The 23,839-nt window shown below is 46.0% G+C and overlaps 1 protein-coding gene across 1 annotated transcript in view; it reads right to left on the reverse strand.

Annotated features, from left to right (window-relative positions):
- ANKH (ANKH inorganic pyrophosphate transport regulator) overlaps window positions 1-21,520 on the reverse strand; it is a 250,501-nt gene extending 228,981 nt beyond the window's left edge. Inside the window, exon 1 of the mRNA XM_030209995.1 lies at window positions 20,767-21,520. Within this exon, the coding sequence (XP_030065855.1) occupies window positions 20,767-20,862 (96 nt within the window). The 5' untranslated portion in view covers window positions 20,863-21,520. The remainder of the gene's footprint in view (window positions 1-20,766) is intronic.
- Window positions 21,521-23,839: the final 2,319 nt, after the last annotated feature.

Below are 23,839 nucleotides of genomic sequence, written 5' to 3' on the forward strand. Positions count from 1 at the left end.
GTTAATAATGCTTGCTTCTCTCTCTTTTTTATATATTTTTCTAAGACTGATTAGGCCCTGCTGTGCCTTCTATAGTCTTGTTAATGTTGTGGCAGAAAATTCAAGTTTTAAAACTATGGGGAAAGGGGTAAAGTTTGCTTCTTCTTTTTTTAATTCTGTGTTTATCAATAACCTACAATTCCTCTTTTAAACCCAATCTATAAAATAATGAGTGGAGTGAAACGGGTAGACATGAATCGTTTGTTTATTCTTTCCAAAAATACTAGGACTAGGGGGCATGTGTTAAAGCTACAAATAGTAATTTTAAAATGAATCAGAGAAAACTTTTCTTCACTCAATGTGTAATTAAACTCTGGAATTCGTTGCCAGAGAATGTAGTAAAGGCAATTAGCTTAGCAGGGTTTAAAAAAGGTCTGGATGCCTAAAGGAAAAGTCCATAGAACATTATTAAATTGACTTGGGGAAAATCCACTGCTTATTTCTGGGATAAGCAGCATTAAGTGTATTGAGCCTTTTGGGGATCTTGCCAAGTAGGAAACAAGATATTGGGCTTGATGGACCTTTGGTCTGTCCCAGTGTGGCAATACTTATGTACTTAAGTTACCAAGCACAGAGCAAAATAATGTCACCCAGAGAAATGTCCTCTTCTCTCACAACTTCTTAGAAAGAAAGTTAAGTGGGACCTTTTCTCTCTATATAGTTTGGATTCTAAGGTGGCTGCTTCAGACAAACCCCAAAGGAATGTCCTCTTATCTCAGGACTTCTCAGAAAGACTCTCAGCATGTCCTCTCTCTCTCCCCATTCTTCCAGTGTCTCTCCTCTTTCTTTCTCTCCCTACCCTTCCATCCAGTGTCTTCCTTCTTTCTGCCCCATCCTTCCAGCATATTCCCTCCTCTCCCTCCTTTTATCCAGCATCTCCCCTCTTTCTCTCTCCATCCGTCCAGCCAAGGTATTCCCCTTTCTCCCCAGCAGATTCTCTCACTCCTGCCTTTTTCTATGTCCCTCTTTCTCTCCCCATCTTTCTACTCATCTCTCTCTGTACTCCTCTTCCCTCCAGTGTCCCCGCTCTTCTATCATTTCTCCCCTCTTTCTCTCCATTCAGCACCTCCTGCCTCGCTCTCCACACCATTTCCTCTCCCCCCCTCCCCAGTATCTGTTTCCTGGCCACTGCTGCTTATCTCCATGGCCCCACCATGTCTAAAACCATCCCTGGTAGTATTACTGCATACTGGGAATCCGCGCTTAACGTTTGCGCCACAATCCAGGTTTCAGCTGGTGGAAGTCTTTGCGCCTAAACCTGCACATGGAATTTGGCACCCAATGCTATTCTGTAAAGAGCGTTCATCCTGTAGCACCCTTTATACAATAGCTCTGGGTGCCAATTTTTTTTGGTGTCCCTATTTGGACACCATTTACTGAATCTAGCCCCATATCCACTTATGTCTAGGGGGTGTTTTATCAATGCTTTTTTTGTTTTTTGTTTCTCCGATGTCTTTTTAATTTTTACATTTAAATCTTTTTACTGATTTTAACAAACAACCCAATGTGAGCAACATATGACAGCCAAAGCAAATATGGCATAATACTAAAGAACAAAATGCCCCACATTGTGAGGAGGAGGCAAGTGATGAGAAAGCATTTATCCATGGGAACAGGGGGAAAGGTAGAAACTACCAGTCCCAGCAGCCCTTTGGGGATAGACACACTAAAAGCTGGGGCTATGATTCCCAGCAGCCACTGCAGAAGCTCTATCACAGAGTCCAGGACTCACATACCTAACAGCCCCCAGGAGAAGGTTAAGGAGAAGTTCAGGGAGGGTAGTTTGAAATACCCGGCCCAGAAGTTCGGGGAATGGGAGTAGAGTGGGAGTAACTCTAATCAGGAGGATGAAGTACAGGTGGGTAAAGGGTGGGGTGAGGAGCCCATGGAATGGAAAGCGGCAGAGGAACAGGAGGAGGGAGGAGGAGAAAGAGGTGGTGAGCCCATGGATATCGCAGGGCTGGCTAAAGCCAAGGGAAAGGAACTAGGCCAGCAAGTAATAGCATGGTGTGAGGGCTGGGCTCGGAGGGGGAGGAGATGGTTGCTCCAAAGAAGGAGGCGAGGGAGGGAGAGTTAGGGCTGGCTACCACAGGGTCGAAGCGGGTGCTTGTCAGGAGCTAGGGCTGACAGGTAAAGGGGAGGGGACCCTGCTACTTCTCCTGGCTCGTGGAGAAGAGCTGGAAGGGAGACGTAAGGTGGTGGAGGCCATGTTTTGAACTGCAAGGGTTTTTGAACTGCAATGTTTGAACTACAGTGATTTGAACTACAAGGTTTTGAACTACACTGCTTTGAATGGCAATGATTTGCGTTGCACTATTTGAGCGGGAAGTTTGACTCTCTAAATTTCATTTGAACTATTTTTGGGTGCTGGTGAAACGGCAGTGCTTTTGAACTGCTGTCCTGTGGAGAAAGGCGTGAGGGAGGGTGTTTGAGCTGTGGGTTTGTTCTTTTCCTTTCTTTCTTTCCGGGCTCATTGTTTGGGGAGCTAAGAAGTGAGAACTGTTGCTGTTATTAACTGCTTTGTTCTGGCAACCTTCCGAAACGGGAGGGGAACTGCATGAAAGTAAAAAAACCTTGCACAGAGGATTATCATGTGTCTGTTTTCTTTTTCTTCTCTACGTATGGATTACAAAGAGGGGAAGGGCCTAGGAGCCCAGAGGTCCTTTTCTCACTCCGTGGGGAGGAGGTCAAATGTGGTATATGTTCCCGAAGAGGGGGCCGGTGGCCTTACTGGAAGCGGGCTGAAATTCTGGACCGTTTGCGGGTCCGGAGGGACCGGAGGCCAGGGAAGTCCTTAACAACAAATTCCAAGTTGTTTAACATAGCAGTGCACACCCGAGGTGCCAGTGTTACCAGGAAGTGTTGCCATGCTTTTTGAAACCACTTCTTTACCATGTTCCCAGCTGTTTCTGCCAACACATACCCTATTCTCAGCAGTTTATGCATTTGATTTCACCAAAGTAATATATTAGGGGGGGGGGGTCTTACTGACCTACTGTATCAACAAACACCTCTGCACATCAAGCTTTATGAACATGCAACACATTAGTACTGGTGGTTTTCTCTGGGGTCCTTTTAAAAAGTTGCAGTAGAAACTGGACTTAGTGCACCTTTACATGGGTTTTTCCCACTCACTAAGGCCATTTTTACTGCTGATGGTTGATAGCCAATTTTCCACTTTCTGAATTAATGGCCATGTGCTAATGTTGCCATTAGCACACAGCCATTACAAAAAATTAGCGAGTGAGCCCTTACCACTACTTATCTGTAGGCAGTAAGGGGTCACACTCTAATCCTGTGCTGATCAGTTAGCAAAAGGCAATGTAGATGCGCTAACTGATTAGTGCAGAAACACTCGCTCTTAGCCCTCAGACACACCCATCCCAGAAAAAATGTTTAAAAATTTTTAGTGCGTGATTTATGCAGGACCATTTGGAACTTACCATTGGACACCTCATCACATACTGTGGTAAGTCCTTTTAAGCTGTGGTAAGTTTAAGTTTAAGCTTTGGTAAGCTTAAGTTTAAGCTTAAACACTAGTGCTTACCACAGCTTAGTAAAAAGAGTCTTTAGTGTTTATTGGTTAAAACCTATAAACAAAAGACACAGACCTATGTCACCAATGACATTACTAGTGGACAAAAACGGCTTCCTTCATGTTAGCTAGATCACATATTGATGTGTGAACATAAAACTTTGAAAATGAAAAGTATTTTTAATTCATGTTGTGCTGCAGCTGCCTTCCCGGTTTGCAGTTTTGCTCTTATGTGTATAATAATAGATCAGAGCAGAGTGACCTCACTCCGCTTTGCTGTGGGCCACAGAGAAACCCGAGGTATGGACTTAAACCCTTTGATCACATGTATCTTTTATCTTAAAGCATCTTAAAGGATTTCATCATAGCAGCCACAGCTGGGAAATGAAATAATGAACCAAAGGTCGAGGCAGAGTACATCAATGCAGTGATTTCACCTGATGACATCTGCACAGGTTGCCTCCGCCCGGCACTGAGATAAGAGTCTACAGGCTGAATTCCTGCTTCTGGCAGCCTCTCTAGGGCCAACTGAGAAGCAGGCTGTATCGACAAGACAGAAGGGCTTGACTGTGGACAGCTACGGACTAGTTTCTTTAAACTGCACCTAAAAAATAGCGCTTAACTACTACTAATCATTTCTATAATGCTTCTAGATGTAGATATTTTCAGAAATCCAAATAAATGGGAATTTTATCATAATTAAGAACAGTCTCCCAGCTACATTTATGTCTGACTTTACTGTGTCTAGCTCAAAATGGACCCAAATGGAAAATGATCACTTCTGTTCCACGTGTCCTAGAGCACCAATGACACATCAGGTGGTTGGGAACACTTTCATTTTATTTATGTTTATACTTGTTCACCGTACTATTGTTAGGCTGTTAACAAAATTGTAAGTGCGATGTTAAGCTGTACCTACTGTACACCGCCTTGGGTGAATCTCTTCATAAAGGTGGTTAATAAATCCAAATAAATACATAAAAATAGCATTAAAGGCTGCCTCGATAGTCTGTGTGAATTTGAGAAAGAAGGATTTTGGGAGATTTGATATGTTTTTGCCACAGACCTTAACAAACTTGTTTGTCCACTAGCAACAGTAATCTGAGAGGTCCTCTATGCTTGTTAAAAAGATATATTTTTGTACAAGGCCTGTTAAAATCTGGAAAAAAATGAAAAATTATTTCCAGAACTACAGCTTCCTTTGCAGCTACGTTCTTAAAAAAAAAAAAGAAAGAAACAAAGGTAAAAATCTAGAGGCAGTTTCTTCCAGCAAGAAACATTTTTAATATCACATTTGAGCCAGGGCCATTACACCATCAATCCAACTAATCTCTCTCTCTCATTCCTTCATAAGGTGACATCAGTGGCATGACCCTGGACTGACCATCCCTTCTGCCGCAGGCCTCCCACAGCCCAAGATCAAACTATGACCTCCACATGCCTTTCATCTACACTAATTGCAGTATGCAACTTGCAGGTAGAGTTCTCCTAAGTACCCCATGCTTCATTTATTTTACTTTTATTTTTACATTTTAACCATCTTCTGGTGAATTCTTGCATCTCACCCTAGATTGTTTTGCTTCTGAGGTGCTTTCTGAAAACAGAGCTACACTGTCCTGTGCTGTAACTCCTACTGGCACCTTTCCCAAATTATATGTTCCACTGCTAACAGCACGGCCATGAGCTGGGAGCCAAATGCTGTCCATGGTATTTGAAGTTTTGGGATGTCAAAAAAGTGCCATTTGTTTGCAAACAAGCTGGAAATGAAATTACTGGCTATATCCTAACTTCAGAAAAAAAGAAGCAGGACAACCACCCTCCTAATCAGGGAATATTGCTATGTGAAAAATCTCCAATCTGGAATTACCTTCTGACCACTATTCAAGTCACCCCCTCCTCTCTCAGCACCTCTCAATGCGGAAACATCAGAGTAAGCTCCTTTTAACCATGAAATGTACTTGGCAAAACACTGTATGAACAGAACCGATTCTTTATGGTTTCCTATGTTGGATGTTGTATAGTCCCTACATTTGGCATTTAAACGCTAGAAAGTCATGCAAGTAGGTAACTTGCATTTCTGGAACGTTTTTCAATCAAAAAAAAAAAATATATATATATATATATGCAGGGTTAACCCAGGCAAACAGAGAGGTCTGTCTGCTATAAATCATTATGGTATGTTTAACCAGGGCCAGCAGCATGTTTCACCTGTCAGAGCTTGCACAAATCCAACATCCGCCCCTTTAAACTCCTGAAATTGCCTGAAAATAGCCTGTAGGGTAGTGGAGATGGGAACCTCCTTTCCTCTCTGTGTGACACAGGAAGAGAGGTACCAGAGTTCTCTGGATACTGTCCACCTGAAGTATTGCCCTTCCAATGGCTTCCACTGCCTGTGAGGACTAACTCTTAAGCAACTCCCTCCTGGACTAACATTACTGCAGTAACATGAGCTAGCTCACAAATCACGATCTGAATTTTGCATGCCAAAGCAAGTCTGCAAGGTCCAATTTGAATACCTGTGTTCAATAACCCAAGCATTTTACACTTTTTAAAAACAATTTATTTAAAAGAATATAATCAAAAATTTCAAAAGTATACATCTACAAATCAAAAGAACAGAAAAGGAAACCCACAGTATTATATTTTAGACTATAACTGTTGAGGAAGCAATGAAAACAAGAATAAATAGAAAAATGATCCAATCTACTGGTAGATCAAACTAAAATGAGCCTATGCAGCCAGACTTAACAGTATTTCCTAATCCTGAGAAGCCAAATTCTGGGGTACAATAACTTCTTTAGTACTCAAAAAAAAAAAAAACCCTAAGAGCTGTTTAGAGTAAAAAACAAAAAGTCAATTACTACTACTCAAAAATTACTGCTACTCAAAATAAGTTAATTACTCTCAAAATAGCTGAACATTCACAGTATCAACCCTCCTTCACCTCCGCATCTTTCACTACAAGGTGCAGGCTGCAATATAAGGCCTGGGCTGCCGAGACAGTGCTCTTGGTTCAGAAAGATACTGTGCCCATCTTTATTTCTGATCTGCTGTCATATCTGAATATGTTGCCTGTCACTCGGTAGGAGTCAGTCTGCCACCTCATTAGGTCAAACAGCCTCCTATTCAGCTGCTAACATCTGCTGAGTCCTACAGAAATAACTAGAAAGATTGCTACCGCATTCCCTGTCTGACCTAAACCTAAATGTACAGTGCAAAGTCACTATATTACTTCAGGCCTGCAGAAAGAGGCTGCTCCAATCCTAGTTCCCACTTTTTCATGCAGGGAATTGTAGTTTCTGTTTAAGACACTGAGGGACCCTTTTACTAAGCCACGTAGGCGCCTACATGCACCCAACACATGCCAATTTGAAACTATCGCCTGGCTACCGAATGGCCCGGGCAGTAGTAATTTCATTTTTTACGCGTGTCCACTACATGTGCCGGTAACTTTTTTTTCCAGCACGTGGTGCTAACCGGGCAGTAATCAGCATTGTACACACGCTGACAATTACCGCCTGGCTAACAAGTGAGATCTTACCACTAAGTGACTGGGTGGCGGGTGAGGTCTTAGGCCCAAAATAGACATGCGCCAATTTTCATTTGGCTGCATGTCCATTTTCGGCCCAAAAAAAGAGGCCTTTTTTTTGCAGGAGCACTGAAAAATGGACCTGCGCATGTCCAATACATACGTATACACCAGCGCAAATTCAGCGCACTTAGGCCCTTATGATCAAAAGCAAACTCCGACGCTAGAGGCGGTTAACGCCATACTAACACCAGAGTTTGCAGCCGACCCATGATCAGAGCCCTCGAGCACCTGAAACAGCGCACTCGAGGGCTCTCAGCGCAAGTAGCATGCAAATGCATGCTAAACAGGGCTTCTAGCGCAATTAGCTTCCAAATGCATGCTAATCGGCGCTTAACGCATTCATCCCCAATGATCAGCGACCAGCACGCCAAAGATTGGGTCGCTGGCCGCAGCAAAATCAACGCCAGCTCCGAGCTGGCGTTAGATTTTGCGGATCATTGGGCAGGAATGGTGAGCCCTGTCCAGCATGCAGTTGCATGCTGGCAAGCCTCCCTTCCCCCCCCCCCCAAAGCAAACGCGAACAGGCGGCTGGAGGTCTGGTGGACCTCTGGTTCCCCCGATGATTCCCCCCCCCCCCATGTTCACAGAGGCCTGGAGATCCGGGGGGTCTCCAGCACCCCCACCCCCTGAACCCACAGAAATCCAAGTGGCCACCTCCCGAAAAATGCTGTCCTACCCTCCCACCCAGTGACGGGAGGGGGGGCTGGAGGATCGGTGGGTCTCCAGCCCCCCAAACCCCCACAAATCGTTGACTGGCCACCTCTGGCCAAAGGATCGCCCACATGGTGATGTATCGACGGGGGTGGGGGCTGGAGGTCCGGTGGACCTCCAGCCCACCCCAACTCCTCCCCCCCAGTGTTCTACTTAGATTCCCTTACATGGTCTGTAGCCCCGCCCAGCGCATCCCAGGATGCAATGGGCGGGGCTGGGCACCGCCATTTTGGGCATCGACTGACTAGAAGAGGAGGGAGGCAGGCAGGCTGCGTCCCTCCTCCAACAAAAGGTAGGGGGGTCGGGAGGGGGGGGTTCACCACACCACACCACGGACCACCAGGGAATCTAAGTAAAACGCTGGGGGGGAGGAGTTGGTGTGGGCTGGAGGTCCACCGGACCTCCAGCCCCCACCCCCATCGATACATCACCGTGTGGGCGATCCTTTGGCTGGAGGCGGCCAATCAACAATTTGTGGGGGTTTGGGGGCTGGAGACCCACCGATCCTCCAGCCCCCCCTCCCGTCGCTGGGTGGGAGGGTAGGACAGCATTTTTCGGGAGGTGGCCACTTGGATTTCTGTGGGTTCAGGGGGTGGGGGTGCTGGAGACCCACTGGATCTCAAGCCCTCCGTGAACATGGGAGGGGGGATCGTGGGGGGGGGGGGGACCGGAGGTCCACCGGACCTCCAACCCCCACCCCCCCATCGCTGGGTGGGAGATGGTTTGCCCGGCGGCGGCAGCGGCGGCGGCCTCGTTGTTCGGGCCTCGGCAGGCTGTTTGACAGGTTTGGGCTTTTAACAGCCCAGACCTGTCAAACAAGTGCGGGAGGATTGTGCTGAGCGCATGCTCGGCACCATTCTCCCGCACTAAAACATGATAATCAAAGATAACAGTGCTGCTTAGATTTGCATGCAATATCTTTGATCATCGATGCAGAAAAGCCCTGCGCTGTCCCGGCGCTATTTTTAGGGCGCTGTTTGGAACAGCGCGGGGCTTTTGATCATCTGGGCCTTAGTAAAAGGACCCCCGAACTAGATGAGGCTGTGTGAAGTGGTAATTATTTGCAGTATTATTATTGTTGTTTTAACTTGTTGTAATCCATGCTGGCAGAAGGTAGCAGACTATCCTGCTTATTTTTGAAGGAGAAGGGCGCCCATCTTCCGACACAAATCAAGAGATGGGTGTCCTTCTCCTAAGGTCGCCCAAATCGGCATAATCGAAAGCCAATTTTGGGCGTCCTTAACTGCTTTCCGTCGTGGGGACGACCAAAGTTCAAGGGGGCGTGTCGGCAGTGTACCGAAGGCGGGACGGGGCGTGGTTAACAGATGGACATCCTCGGGCGATAATGGAAAAAAGAAGGACATCCCTGATGAGCATTTGGCCAACTTTACTTGGTCCATTTTTTTTCACGACCAAGCATCAAAAAGGTGCCCGAACTGACCTGACTTCCCACCCCGAAAAAAAACAACTTCAAAAACTTTTGTCTTTTTTTTTTTTTTTTACAGTATGTCTTTCGCTATGCCTCCGTCCCTGCGATGGCAGTTGAGGACGTCCTTCCCTGTGACAGCAGTTCAAAATGTGGATGTTTCTGTGAGGACATCCATGCCTTTGCTATGCCTCCAACACCCTCTTTATTTATTTATTTGGATTTTGGATCACAAGTAGCAGCAGTGGGATTTGAACCAGCCACCTCTGGATTGCAAGACCAGTGCTCTTACCACTAGGCCACTCCTCCACTCCACTCTCTTGAAATTTGGCCATCCCTAGGGGGGGGGCAGTATGCAGGTCCCTGGAGGGGGAGGTAAGTGTGTGTCAGCGGAGGCATAACGAAAGCGTTGCTGTCCTTCTTTCAAACAGTTTGAACGTCCTCAACTGCCCCCCACAGGGATGGCCAAATTTCAAGGAAGTGGAGTAGAGTGGAGGAGTGGCCTAGTGGTTAGCGCACTGGTCTTGCAATCTAGAGGTGGCCAGTTCAAATCCCAGTGCTGCTACTTGTGATCCAAAATCCAAATAAATAAAGAGGGTGTCGGAGGTATAGCAAAGGCATGGACGTCCTTCTCACAGAAACATTCACATTTTGGACATCCTCAACTGCCGCCGCAGGAAAGGACATCCTCAACTGCCGTCACTTCCCCTCCTTAGGAAGGAAATCGTGTGCAAATGAGCTAACAGCAAGCAGCTCATTTGCATGCAATTTCCTTCATGCATGCCCGTTCCTTTCCGGATCGGTAAGTGAAGGGCTTTTTCCATTCAGTTAGTGGGACCAGTGCACTACAAATGCTGGCTCCTCCCACAACCAAATGGCTTAGATTTGGTCTTTCTGAGATAGGCGTCCTGGCTTTCCATTATCGCCAAAAACCGGGGACGACCATTTCTAAGGTCAACCTAAATTTCATGATTTGGGCATCCCCGGCCGTATTATCGAAACGAAAGATGGACATCCATTTTGTTTCAATAATACGGGTTGCCCCGCCCCTTTACGGGGCCGTCCTTAGAGATTAAACCAGGAACCAGTTCAGTTTGTCCCTACAGACTTGGAGCAATATGAGAACCCTAACTGTGGTCAAAAATACCAATACGCATACCATATTCCCAAATGAATCATGACTGTCCTTCTCCTTCTGCCCTCCCCCAGAAGTTGGTCCTTGTTGTGTATTTTTACCAAGATGATGTCTGTCATTTCTATGAGCTTGGTTGGAATTTGGTTTAACAGTACAGGGGCAAAAACGGGCTGCACTGTTATCTGTCAAAGCAAAGACTGGTAGAGATGACACAGGACTTCCCTTGGGCTACTGCACTTACCAAACAAAATTAGCACATTTCAGTCTGACGGGTAAACTTATTTTGTAAACTAATGTATAGTCGTCCCTTATCTGGGCATACATGAATGGCTTGTACTGATCTTGCACAGTCTTCCTGTCTTGACTCATCTAGGTCTGCCTTATGCTTTAGTATGCACTGGTAATGGCAGGGGAACACAAAATAATCATCTTCAAAAAAGAAAATCTGTATGTTCTGTATCTTCAAACTCTTGGCATTTTTAATACCCTCTATTTTTATGCAAAGAATATACACTTATGTATGGTAGTGTATATTCTACACCTAAGGAAACGAATGGCCAGCAGGAAAAAGCAGGTGATAGTGCCTCTGAGTAAGTCTCTGGTGAGACCTCATTTAGAGTACTGTGTACAATTCTGGAGACCACACCTTCAAAAATATATAAACAGGATGGAGTCGGTCTAGAAGGTGGTCTTCATCATAAAGCATATGGGGACAGACTTAAAGATCTGAATATGTATACTCTGGAAGGCAGGAGAGGGGAGATATCATAGAGATGTTTAAATACATCTGTGGCTTAAATGCACAGGAGGCAAGTCTCTTTCAATTGAAAGGACACTGGAATGAGAAGACATAGGGTGAAGGTGAAAGGGGACAGGCTCAGAAATACTTCTTCACAGAAAGGGTGGTGAATTCTTAGAATGGCCTCCCTATAGAGGTGCTGGAGATGAAAACTGTATCTGAATTCAAGAAAACTTGGGACAGGTACACAGGATCTCTAAGGGAGGGGAAGGGATAGTAGGTGGCATGGATTGGCAGACTAGATAGTTTATTCATGTATTTAAAAATTATACTAAATCATATACATGACATGAACCAAAATATGTCCACAAATCAAGAAAAAAAATTCCAAAAATTAATCTATTACTAACCTGAGAAAATACTTCTTCATAGAAAGAGTGCTAAATCCTTGGAATGGCATCCTGGTAAAAGTGGTGGAGATGAAAACTGTATCTGAATTCAAGCAATACATAGAATCTCTAACGAAGCAGAAGGGACAGTGGATGAGCAGACTGAATAGGTCTTACGGTCTTTATCTGCCTTCATTGTTCTAAGTTTCCTTCCTCTTATCCTCAGGAGTTCAAACTAGCACAAAACTGTGCAAAAACTTGCATTTCCCCCATGTGGATCCAGAGAGAGTAGCCATCGTTACCTAGATGGCAGGCCTGCTTACCGATGGTCCCCTTCTCAACAAGTAATTTTGAAAAATTCAAATAATCTAAGCCAGGGGTGCCCAAATCTGATCCATAAGGACTATAACTGACCTTGGTTTTCAGGATATCCACAATGAATATGCATGGGATCTATCTGCATTCAATGATGGCAGTGCATACAAATAGATCTCATAAGTACAAAAGTAATGCCACACTGGGAAAAGACCAAGGGTCCATCGAGCCTAGCATCCTATCCATGACAGCGGCCAATCCAGGCCAAGGGCACCTGGCAAGCTTCCCAAACGTACAAACATTCTATACATGTTATTCCTGGAATTGTGGATTTTTCCCAAGTCCATTTAGTAGCGGTTTATGGACTTGTCCTTTAGGAAACCGTCTAACCCCTTTCTAAACTCTGCCAAGCTAACTGCCTTCACCACGTTCTCCGGCAACGAATTTCAGAGTTTAATTACGCATTGGGTCATAGTCATTGTGGAAATTCTGGGTTGCAGTCCTCAAGAACTAAGTTTGGGCACCCACAATATAAGCTATAGATAACAGCAGCAACAAAACCAGAAAATTATCAGATGCAAGATGATGGTCATCACTTGAAAACTGAGAACTGGTTGTGGCAACCTTCAGTGGTTGAAGTAGTCCATATTGTGCACTATCAAGAGGAAAGCCTCCACATTTGATCCCCAAGTTAAGACTTTAGTCTGTGCTCAGTGGAATGGTGATACCGCAGAGGTAGAGTTCACAGCCCCTGTGGCGATACCTGGTGGTGACTAATGACTGGATCCTACCCTAGGGCTATTTCTGCAATGATCAAACTAGGAACTGTGAGAGGGAGCAAAAATCCTCAGCAGTTCTGAATGAAGACTCGTAGCATAAAGATTCCAGGACCAATTCTGACGGAGCTGAAAGAAAAAGGAGAAACAGCTGGCCAAAACATCCTTCTAATCACACCAAACCAATCTGGGTTTGATCTGAAAGTCGCTTTTCTCAGTATACAAACACGTTAGGAAAGAGATCGGGAGTGGCCTGACTCTCCATCCTGGGAGTGGGTTATGACTTCAGAGAAGGAGATTCAGGAGGGAATGGAAGCCTTTTCCTGGGTGATGACATGAAGTCGCATTTGTCTGGGGAGATAAGGGTATGAGAGGCTTGAGTTGGGGAGAGGTGCTAGAAATCATTATTTTGAGTGGCTGGGGTACGTGAGCTTTGGGCGCTGTTGTTTTGGTGCCACTGTTAGGGTGCTCATGGCTTTTAGCTGCTGGACTTTTGGGCGCCCAAACAATGGCATCTAAAAGTCCTTTATCTACTACTCCCCATGCTGACCTCCGTTTCTGGTCAGTGGAGAGTAGGTAGGGTTATCATATGTCCGGGTTTCCCTGGACATGTCCTCCTTTCCAGGGGACTGTTGGGTATCTGGGCGGTTTTTTAGAGCTTGCCTGTTTGTCCAGATTTGTGGCAGGAGATGGGCTGCGCTGCATTCTGACTCTCCTAGTCCTTCCTGCTAGCTGGCTGGCTCGCCTCCCTCGAGCCTCAGGGTGCCCTCCCCGAACCTAACTCAATAGGTCTAGTTGCCTCTTTGGGGCAGGAGAAAACCCCACTCTTTCATGCCCTTTGCCACTGCTTCAAAACAGCTGCAAGACTTCAAGCAGCGACCTTGCAAGACTTTCACTTGAAGTCTTAGCAGCCATTTTGAAAAAACAGCAGCAGTGAGGAGATCAGCAGCAGCAGGCAGGAAAGAAAGAGTGGGGCTCTTTCCTGCCCCAAAGAGGCCACTAGACCACCAGGGCAACTTAAGGTAGGTTTGGGGAGGGCACCAGGGCTGGAGGGGAGGTGGGTGGATGGAGTTGTGGGGGGGGAGGGCTGTAAAAAAGGTGGATGGAGTTGTGGGTGCAGGGAAGGGGCTGGAAAAAAGATTGGTGAGGGGGATGGGGACATGTAGCACATGGATAGAAGAGGATGGAGAGAAGAGAAGAGGGGAACATGCTGCTCATGGATGGGAGGGAAAGGAAAGGGGGACATGCTGCTCATGGATCTTTGCTTTTTTGGAAATTACATCTAATTTTGTATTTAGCAGAGTATGAAAGAAAATGAATTTTTGTTACTTTTATCAATATTTTCACTGCTTACAGAATCTGGCTTTCTTGGGGGAGGGGTCAAGGTGACTGGTGGGCGGAGTGGGGCATTTAATTTTTTTTCTGTCCTCTTTTTTGTCAAATATAGTAACCCCAAGAGTAGGCCCTGTGGCTACTTGCTGTTTTTGGCCGGGAGACCTTGGAGCAAAAGTGAGACGTGGGCAGCCCCAGGTGGTGCCTGTGAGGGTGGACAGAACAGGCTTCCTGAAGAACCATCCTCCCTCACAGGCACTGCCTGGGGTTGCCCACGTCTCCCTTCTGCTCCAAAGACCCTCAGTTGAAGCAGCAAGCAGACATGGGGCCTGCTCTTCACCAATGGAGGTAGGTGCGGGGAGAAGTAGATTTTAGATGCTGCCATTTCAGCACCTGAAAGTCTGGCACCCTAACAGCAGTGGCCAAATGACAGCGCCCAAAAGTCCTGCTTCGGTACTGATGTGCATGTGAAATTTCCAAGGAAAATGCTAGGAAGTATATGACATTTGCGTACAAGATGTTAAAGAACAGGTTTTTTTTCTTTTTTGCTACTCCATATTTGTTTTATCCCTGCTGTTTCCCTGTGCTCCTTTGGACTTCCAGCTCAATCAGAACCAGAGCTAGGATGGGATCTGGTACCACGAGCCTTCATTCATAAAAAGGAAGAGAGAAAACCCTTCCTCATCCTACCCACTAATGCCAAAATATTTCTTTTGTGTGTTATCAACAGACAGCACACTAGAGCCCCTCTAGCATCTGGCGAGGTGGAGTTTTTCTTCTCTCTGCCTCCAAAAAGAACTGATAAAGTTTCTTGAACCTCAGTGCACATTTTACAGAGCTGTAGAAGCAACTGCTACTTTTCTTTCACAAAATGCAAAACGCTACTTTGAACTGAACTTTATATGCATGCCTATAAACTTCAGTGCTTACAGATGGAAGCAGGCCTGAAAACACCTCTTCAAATGATAGTGGCCAACCAAGAACTACATTACATTTACCACAGTTACCAAAAAGAAACCAGTACCATTCACTGCACACATATGGGCTATTCTGACCCAGCAAACCTTGGCCAAGGAGCAGTAACGCTTGATAAACCATTCTGTCTGATGTTCACAGGATATTATTCCCATCATTATTATTTTTGGTGGAGCTTACACACCTGAGCTGACGTGATAGTTAAACCACAGAATAAAACCATAGAAAATGAAGGCCTATTCAGCTGGTCCATCCATTATCCACTCTTTTCTTTTAAAGATCCTATGTATTTGTCCCAGGTCTTATCAGAATCACAAAATTATTCCTTACCAACGGGTCCTTTTACTAAGCTGTGGTAAGCACTAACGTGTGCACTGTAGGGTGCGCTGAGGTAACCCATGGTACGTTCCAAATGTATGCGCGCTACCCACAGCTAAAAAATATTTTTAATTTTTTTCCCCGAGGGGGCATGTCTGGGACGTGGAGAGTGGGCATTTCTGTGCTAATAAGTAAGTGCATCAGCATTGCTATGTGCTGATAGGTGCATGAGCCCTTACCGCCTACAAAATAGGTGGCGGTAAGGACTCGCGTGCTAATTTTTGTTAATGGCGGGCCGCATGCTAATGGCAACATTAGTGCATGGGCATTAATTTGGAAAAATTGGCCGTTTTCAGCCAGCACTAAAAATGGCTTTAGCATGCAGGAATGACCCACGTAAGGCCGTGCTAAAGACACCTTTTAGCGGTGCTTAGTAAAAGGACCCCTCTTGAAGCCATATACTCTTCCAGGGTCATGATTTTTTTTTTATGGGCAGATGATCGAAAGCCTCACACTGTTCCAAACAGCACCTTAAAAAATAGCGCTGGAACAGCGCAGGGCTTTACCGCCCCTATGATCAGAGATAATAGCATGCAAATTTATGCATGCTATTATCTCTGATCATAGGGTAAAGTGTGGGAGGATTGTGCCTGAACACTTGTTTGACAGGTCTGGGCTGTCAAAAGCCCAGACCTGTCAAACACAGGGGCCGGAGGTCCATGGGACCACCAGTCCCCAAGTATCCCCACCACAAGACAAGTGAAATGGGGGCTAGAGGTCTGGCGGACCTCTGTTCCCCCTGACCCGACCCCCCTGACACAAGTCTCCTCAAATGTCCCTGGTGGCCCAGTGGGCCGAGTCAATCCCCCCCCCCCCCCACACACTCCACCTGGTGGTCTAGCGGCCCTTTCCCACCCCCCTACCTTGGTTGGAGGAAGGAGGTGGCCTCCCTCCTCTTCCACTGGCGCCACCTCGAAAATGGCGGCACCTAGCAATCCAGTGCATCCTGGGATGCGCTGGGCAGGGCTTCACACCATATAAGGGAGTTTTGTGAAGCCCCGCCCAGTGCATCCCAGGATGCATTGGGCGAGGCCACCTCCCTCCTCCAACCAAGGTAGAGAGGTGGGAAAGAGCCGCCAGACCACCAGGTGGGGTGTGGAGGGGGGTTGGCTCATGGCCCACTAGGCCACCAGGGACATTTGAGGGGATGCTAGGGGGGTTAGGGGGGCTGGAGATCCGCCGGACCTCCAGCTCCTATGTCGCTGGGGGGGGGGGGGGTTGGGTTGGGTTTCCTGCGGAGGGGGGCTACTGCATTGGAGGGCCTGCTAGCATGCAAATACATGCTGGACAGGGCTCACATTCTTCCCAATGGTCTGCAAACCCTAACCAGCTCTGAGCTGGTGTACGGTTTGCCGCAGCCAGCAAGCCAATATTTGGCGCGCTGGTCGCTGATCATTGGGGAGGAATAGGTTTAGCATCCATTTGCATGCTACTTGCACTAAGAGCTCTATTTTGCATGCAAGTTGCATTCAGCGCTCGCGAGCACGTTGTTTCACGTGCTCGGGGGCCCTGATCACGGGGTGCTAGTATGGCGCTAACAGCCTCTAGCACCTGCATTTGCTTCTGATCATCGGCCCATTACTGGGAATGTTGGGGTTGGGGAGAACAATTTTTTAAAAATAGGGCCCAATGAGAAAAGGTCCATACTAACACTATCATAGCCCAGAACCCTTTGTAAAACAGATCGCAAAACCCATCACTGGAGTTTGTTATATTGGTGGTAACATCTCTCAGTTTGACATTAGCTTTTCATTACACTATTTAAAAGAAATCACCTCCATCTGGCAAGTGTAATGGTCTATGGTACACCCAAATATTTGTGGCATATACTCAAATAATAATAACCCAGGTCCTGTACACTTGAAGACACTCACCCCTGATCTGTGCCACACAAAACACCCAAACCACAGATCATTACAGGATCTACAAACCATGATGCGCATCATTACAATTACAGGTAATGATGAAGGCAATCAGCCAATCAGACGTCTTCATCAGATTACGCATGAAACCAACTTTGTGTGAGAAGGGTTTCACGTGCAAACCAATGATGTCACCATAAATCTTAGGTAGGGGGTGAGAAACAGCAAAATCTGCAGAATATTTGGCAGACTCATCGCTCACCCACAATTTGCAATACTCTAATGAAGCTGTGAGATCATCCACGTGATAACAGTAACCAAACTGCACAGCTTAACCATGCATTTTCCACATCAAAAGAATGAGCAAGGTGTCACTCAGAAAATGCGATGTGAGCTGTGTTCCCACTAGGAGCTCACATGAAACGCACGCCCTTTGTTTTTGGAGATTTTGACAATCGTTCTGTCTACACTGTTGAAATTTTGTGCTGTGTGCTCTGAAGAAACAACTGAGCCATTGCTTATGGGGTTATTATTGTTAGCGGTTCTATATTTGAACTTGTTTGTTACTGTTGCCATTCTCCTTTTCTACTTTCACTGTTAATGAATAAAACTTCAAGTTACAAAAAACCCCAAAAACACATACACACATACATCGATGAATGATAAAACAATCTAGGTGGATACTCTGGAGTGCTTTTCTAAAACAAGTGTGTTTTATGGAATGTTGTCCTAAGACAAGAAGGGCAGAATAAATTTAAAATAAATTAAATACATTTATTTAATAAATAATAAATACATTGGAATAAATTGGATTGTTACAACAAATTACTTTCTTATGTATTATTCTTTGTTATGTATTCTATACTGTTTATTCTAAGCCACATTGAACTCAAACTTGTTTGGGATAATGTGGGATATAAATGTCACAAATAAATAATAAACAAATGAGGGGGTTCTTTTAATAAGGGCGCTAACAGATTTAGTGCACACTAATTGTTAGCACGTGCTTAGGGTCCCTTTTACCCAAGGGCGGTAGGGCTACTGAGCGCGCAAAAAGGCACCCCGTGGTATTGCTGTAATCAGCGCTCGCTGATCCCCCTGCTAGAGAACAGAATGTATTTTCCAGTGAGGGGGCCGGGGAGTAGGCGTGCCCTGCAGTAATTGGGCAGCACATGGCCATCACCGCGCACTGCTCGATTACCGCAGGATTAGCATGCAAGCCCTTACCGCCAACAAAATAGGTGGCGGTAAGGACTCAGGCGGGAATGGCCGAGCGCCGATTGTAAAATTATTACTGACACAAATTACAATTCCGGCATTTTTCCGGCGTGCTAGAAAGTGGCCGGAGCATGCGGCAAACCCTCATGCTAATCACAGAACCGCCCACTTTCTAGCGCGGCTTGGTAAAAGGACCCTAAAATGCTGCATAACCCATTGTATATCTAAGGGCTGCATGGCACTTAACACACAGTAATTCGTTAGTGCACGCCAAATCCGTAAAAGGACTCTGAAGTTTGGCAAAGCTCTGAAAACTTGGGTCTCTTAATTACCGGTACATTTGGTCAATTGTACGCTTGATTTGGAAACAGGACACCTATGATAAACCAGTGTTATAAAGACAACATAAACTGACTCTGGAAGGTAGGGGACGGGGGCCTTAGTGGCCCGAGTGAGCAAGGAGCGGCAGTGGCAGCTGCGTCCCAAGTGGGGAGTGGCGGCTGTGTCCCGAGTGAGGGGTGGCGGCTGTGTCCCGAGTTGGGGGAGCTGCAGCAGCCCTGCCCCGGGCCCGGCTCTGTCTTTCAGCCGCCCTGCTTTGTTGTTTTGTTTCTGATAGGCTATTTGTAAAAAATTTCAAGTAAATTATGTAAAATAAAAGGACTAAGAATCAAGGGGTCCTTGTACTAAGGTGCGCTAACAGATTTAGCACACGCTAACGAATTAGTGTGCATTCAGTGCCATGCAGCCCACAGGTATACACAGTGCGTGCTAAATCCATTAGTGCACCTTAGTAAAAGGACCACCATTAAAATAAAAAATAAGCAGCAATCAGACCTCTCAGAATAAAACAGCATAATATAATTCCTAATCTCTTTCTTGAAAGGAAGAAAACTGGCACATTGAAAAGAAAACAGAGTTGAGAACACTGAGCTCTTTGTGAAACACATTGTAAATCAAAGTTTCCTGTGGACACAAACCACAAAAATGTTATTCACAGAGCGAAGTTCTGAGAGCTCCACAGGTCTCACCATCATTTGTACACAAAGCACGGCAAGGTGTAACTGATAGGAACACAGGCCCTCAAACTTTAATCCCAGAATCCTTACAGTGTTCCCCATGAGTTACTTAATGGGGGTTGGGGAGGGGGGTTGAAGGGCCTAGGAGTGTCAATATCTACCACATCCCAGAAAAGCACCACCTACTGTTGAGGACAGATGTAGAGCAATGGCTGTAGGAATAGGAATTCTGTGATGTAGGTCACAGAAAGAGGAGTTCGTGTACACCAGAAGCCAAACACACACACACAGGGGGTGAACTGGTGGAAACAATAGAGGCATGAAAAAAAACAAGGAGAAAAAGAAATATTCAGACAAGCGAGGAAAGTGAAAATTCAGGAGTTTGCTCTCTGCTTTCTGGCACACAAGTACCTGAAAACACCATGTTGGTACCAGGTCCCCTTCTCTGCAATGCACGCAGGTACCAACCACAAGGTGTGCAGGAGGACGCAGGAATAGACCCGCTGATATTGCCAGCCAGAGAATGCATCAGCTTTCCTTGCTGGGTGCAGGTAAGGTGCAGGGGTACCTACCAGACAACTCCTGCCTATACCATGACCATCAGAAAACATTGAGGCAAATTCCCCTTCTTCCTACCCTGTTACCTCAAAAAAGTGAAAGTCCCAGAGGCTCCCAGGTAAGCTGATAAGCCTAAAAAAAGTAAGGGGGCCTTGGAAGGAAATAATTTTTAGGAACCAAGTCTATGTTCCCCAAGCAAAAACACTGCATTGGCGAGCATCCGTGGCCAGCTGTCTATAAAATTGCTCCTCTAGCTGGCTAATACATCACAGACCCTACATCAAGTCTGAAACTATGCTTCATGGCATGAAATGGGTGAAGGAAAAAAAGAAACACTGAAATTGGTACAGGCAAAAGGAGGCAAAACAGAAAAACAGGCTAACCAATAAGACATAGGAGGTGAGCATCTTAGAGGTTAAGCATAAGTATCACCATCAAATTGTCCCATAAAATATGAATGTTAACCAGCCGATCAATACAGACATTGTATTGCTGGACTAAGATAAATTTAAAAACATGTATCTACTGATCCATTTCAGTTTTAGAGCAGTGCCAGCTACACGGATAGTGAAACACAGACATGAAGAAAAGGAAGGTGGCCGAGACGGCAAATACCCTGCTACAGACTGAGGAAGGCTCTGTATACTGTACAAGCCATGTGCTGGTTGCTAACAACTGACAGAATAAAGTACATTGTTACAGGTAACAGCTAAACAGCTGTCAAACATCTGGCTGCCTGGGTAAACATGGACATGGTCCTCGTACTGTACCTGCTCCCCAAAGTCGATGGCGATGTTGGTGATTCCCAGAGGGACCAAGAAGCGGATCAGGGGCCAGTAAGGGGTGAGAGCTGGAAATTTCACCATAGTATCTCTTGATCGACCCCAAACACATCTGCTGCAACAGGAAGGATGGCGAGGATTTAACCCGAAAACCAAACCAAGCCTCTCCGCTGAGCCAGCACAAAAATAAAAAATGCAAAAATAAAGGACCGGGGCACAGCCGGTACGTACGTATGTATGTGCGGATATAACGGCCAGGGTATGTGTTTGTGCATATATATGTGTGTGCGTGTGCGCGCCTAGCAGGGCATCCAAAAGATCAGGTCCATCCCAGCCCTCCCACACAACAATGAGCTGCAGGAAAAAGGAGGAGGGACAGCAGAAATTTCTGCTGACAGCTTTTCCATTCTGAGCTCGGGGGCGAAAGCAAACAAACAAATATTCACCGCCCACCCCAGCAGCAGAATAACGAAAATAGGAAAAAGAAAAAAAGGCAAGACACAAAACCCCACCCCGCAAAGAGGAAAGGAATCGGAAACCCGGGGTTTAAAAAAAAAAAACCCAGAAAGCAAGGTGCAAACAAGAAGCGATCGGCCGTCCTCATCGGTTTGGCCCCCCGTGATGTGTGACCTCCAGCCCGATCGCGCCGAGGGGGGCACCTGGGGGCTCACTGCTGCTGCACCCACCCAAGATGAGGAGGGTGGAGCTCAGGCCAGGAACCCCCCCTCCCTCTCCGCGCAGGTACCACCGTGCTCCGTAATAATATCAGACTCTCGCGCTCTCTCCCCTTCCCCCACCCTGGCACGTGGGTTTGACACAGTCAGGCACATTCGGAAGGCGCGAGCGAGAGAGAGGTCTGGCTGCAGGCGGAGATTTATCTCATCACTCCTCCTAACGTCCGAGCCCGGGCACAGCAGCAGCCAACTTCTCCCTCGCCGATTCTATTTCAGAACCCACCACCTCGCACCCCTCCGGCTGCCACACAACCTGTGCAGTCACATAACAAGGAGTGGCACTCTTTTAGTACGTTAAATTGATAGAATAAAAACGATATCCCATGGGAACGGTTATTAGCCATTATTTCTGTGTAACGTGATCAAAAACATTAAGCAGGGGAGCCACTTACCCTGAAAAAAAGTAACATCACAGTTATTCATGTATTTTTTTTTCTGTCAGATTCATCTCAATCAAATCATTTTGTTGACAGTATGCTATTTAGAACATTTCATTAACACAACTCACACTATTATGTACGTGAATGTGAAGTGAATCCTTCCTGACGTAGATGACAGCAGAGAAAGAACTGCAGGGTCCATCAAGTCTGCCTGCTACTTTTTGTGTATACCTAACCTTGATTTGTATCTGCCATTTTCAGGGCACAGACCGTAGAAGTCTGCCCACTAGCCCCGCCTCCCACCACCGGCTCTGCCACCCAATCTCCGCTTAGCTTCTGAGGATCCATTCCTTCTGAACAGGATTCCTTTATGTTTATCCCACGCATTTTTTGAATTCTGTTACCGTTTTCATCTCCAACACCTCCCGCAGGAGGGCATTCCAAGTGTCCATCACTCTCTCCGTGAAAAAATACTTCCTAACATTTTTCTTGAGTCTGCCCCCCCTTCAATCTCATTTCATGTTCTCTAGTTCTACCGCCTTCCCATCTATGGAAAAGGTTTGTTTGCGGATTAATACCTTTCAAATATTTGAACGTCTGTATCATATCACCCCTGTTCCTCCTTTCCTCCAAGGTATACATGTTCAGGTCAGCAAGTCTCTCCTCATACGTCTTGTTACGCAAATCCCATACCATTCTTGTAGCTTTTCTTAGCACCGCTTTAATTCTTTTTACATCCTTAGCAAGATACGGTCTCCAAAACTGAACACAATACTCCAGGTGGGGCCTCACCAACGACTTATACCTCCTTTCTTCTGCTGGTCACACCTCTCTGTATATAGCCTAGCAACCTTCTAGCTACGGCCACCGCCTTGTCACACTGTTTCATCACCTTCAGATCCTCAGATACTATCACCCCAAGATCCCTCTCCCCGTCGGTACATATCAGACTCTCACCGCCTAACACATACGTCTCCCGTGGATTTCTACTCCCTAAGTGCATCACTTTGCATTTCTTCGCATTGAATTTTAATTGCCAAACCTTAGACCATTCTTCTAGCTTCTGCAGATCCTTTTTCATGTTTTCCACTCCCTCCTGGGTGTCCACTCTGTTACAAATCTTAGTATCATCCACAAAAAGGCAAACTTTACCTTCTAACCCTTCGGCAATGTCACTCACAAATATATTGAACAGAATCGGCCCCAGCACCGATCCCTGAGGCACTCCACTACTCACCTTTCCCTCAACCAAGCAAATTCCATTAACCACCACCCTCTGGCGTCTGTCCATCAACCAGTTCCTAATCCAGTTCACCACGTCAGGTCTTATCTTCAACCTGTCAAGTTTATTGAAGAGCCTCCTATGGGGAACCGTGTCAAAAGCTTTGCTGAAATCTAAGTAGATTACGTCTATAGCACGTCCATGATTCAATTCTCTGGTCACCCGGTCAAAGAATTCAATGAGATCCGTTTGGCATGATTTACCTTTGGTAAAACCGTGTTGTCTCGGATCTTGCAACTTATTGGCTTCCAGGAAATTCACTATTCTTTCTTTCAGCATTGCTTCCATTACTTTTCCAATAACCGAAGTGAGGCTTACCGGCCTGTAGTTTCCAGCTTCTTCCTTTCACCACTTTTGTGACGAGGGACCAGATCTGCTGTTCTCCAATCCCATGGAACCTCTCCCGTCTCCAAGGATTTATTAAACAAATCTTTAAGAGGACCCGCCAGAACTTCTATGAGCTCCCTCAATATCCTGGGTTGGATCCCATTCGGTCCCACGGCTTTGTCCACTTTAGATTTTCAAGTTGTTCATACACACTCTCTTCTGTGAACGGTGCTATATCCACTCCATTCTCATATGTACTTTTGCCAGTCAATCGTGGTCCTTCTCCAGAATTTTCTTCTGTGAAAACAGAACAAAAGTATCTATTTAGCAAATTTGCT

The sequence above is a fragment of the Microcaecilia unicolor genome, chromosome 1 (assembly GCF_901765095.1).
Source record: "Microcaecilia unicolor chromosome 1, aMicUni1.1, whole genome shotgun sequence".
Classification (NCBI taxonomy): domain Eukaryota; kingdom Metazoa; phylum Chordata; class Amphibia; order Gymnophiona; family Siphonopidae; genus Microcaecilia; species Microcaecilia unicolor.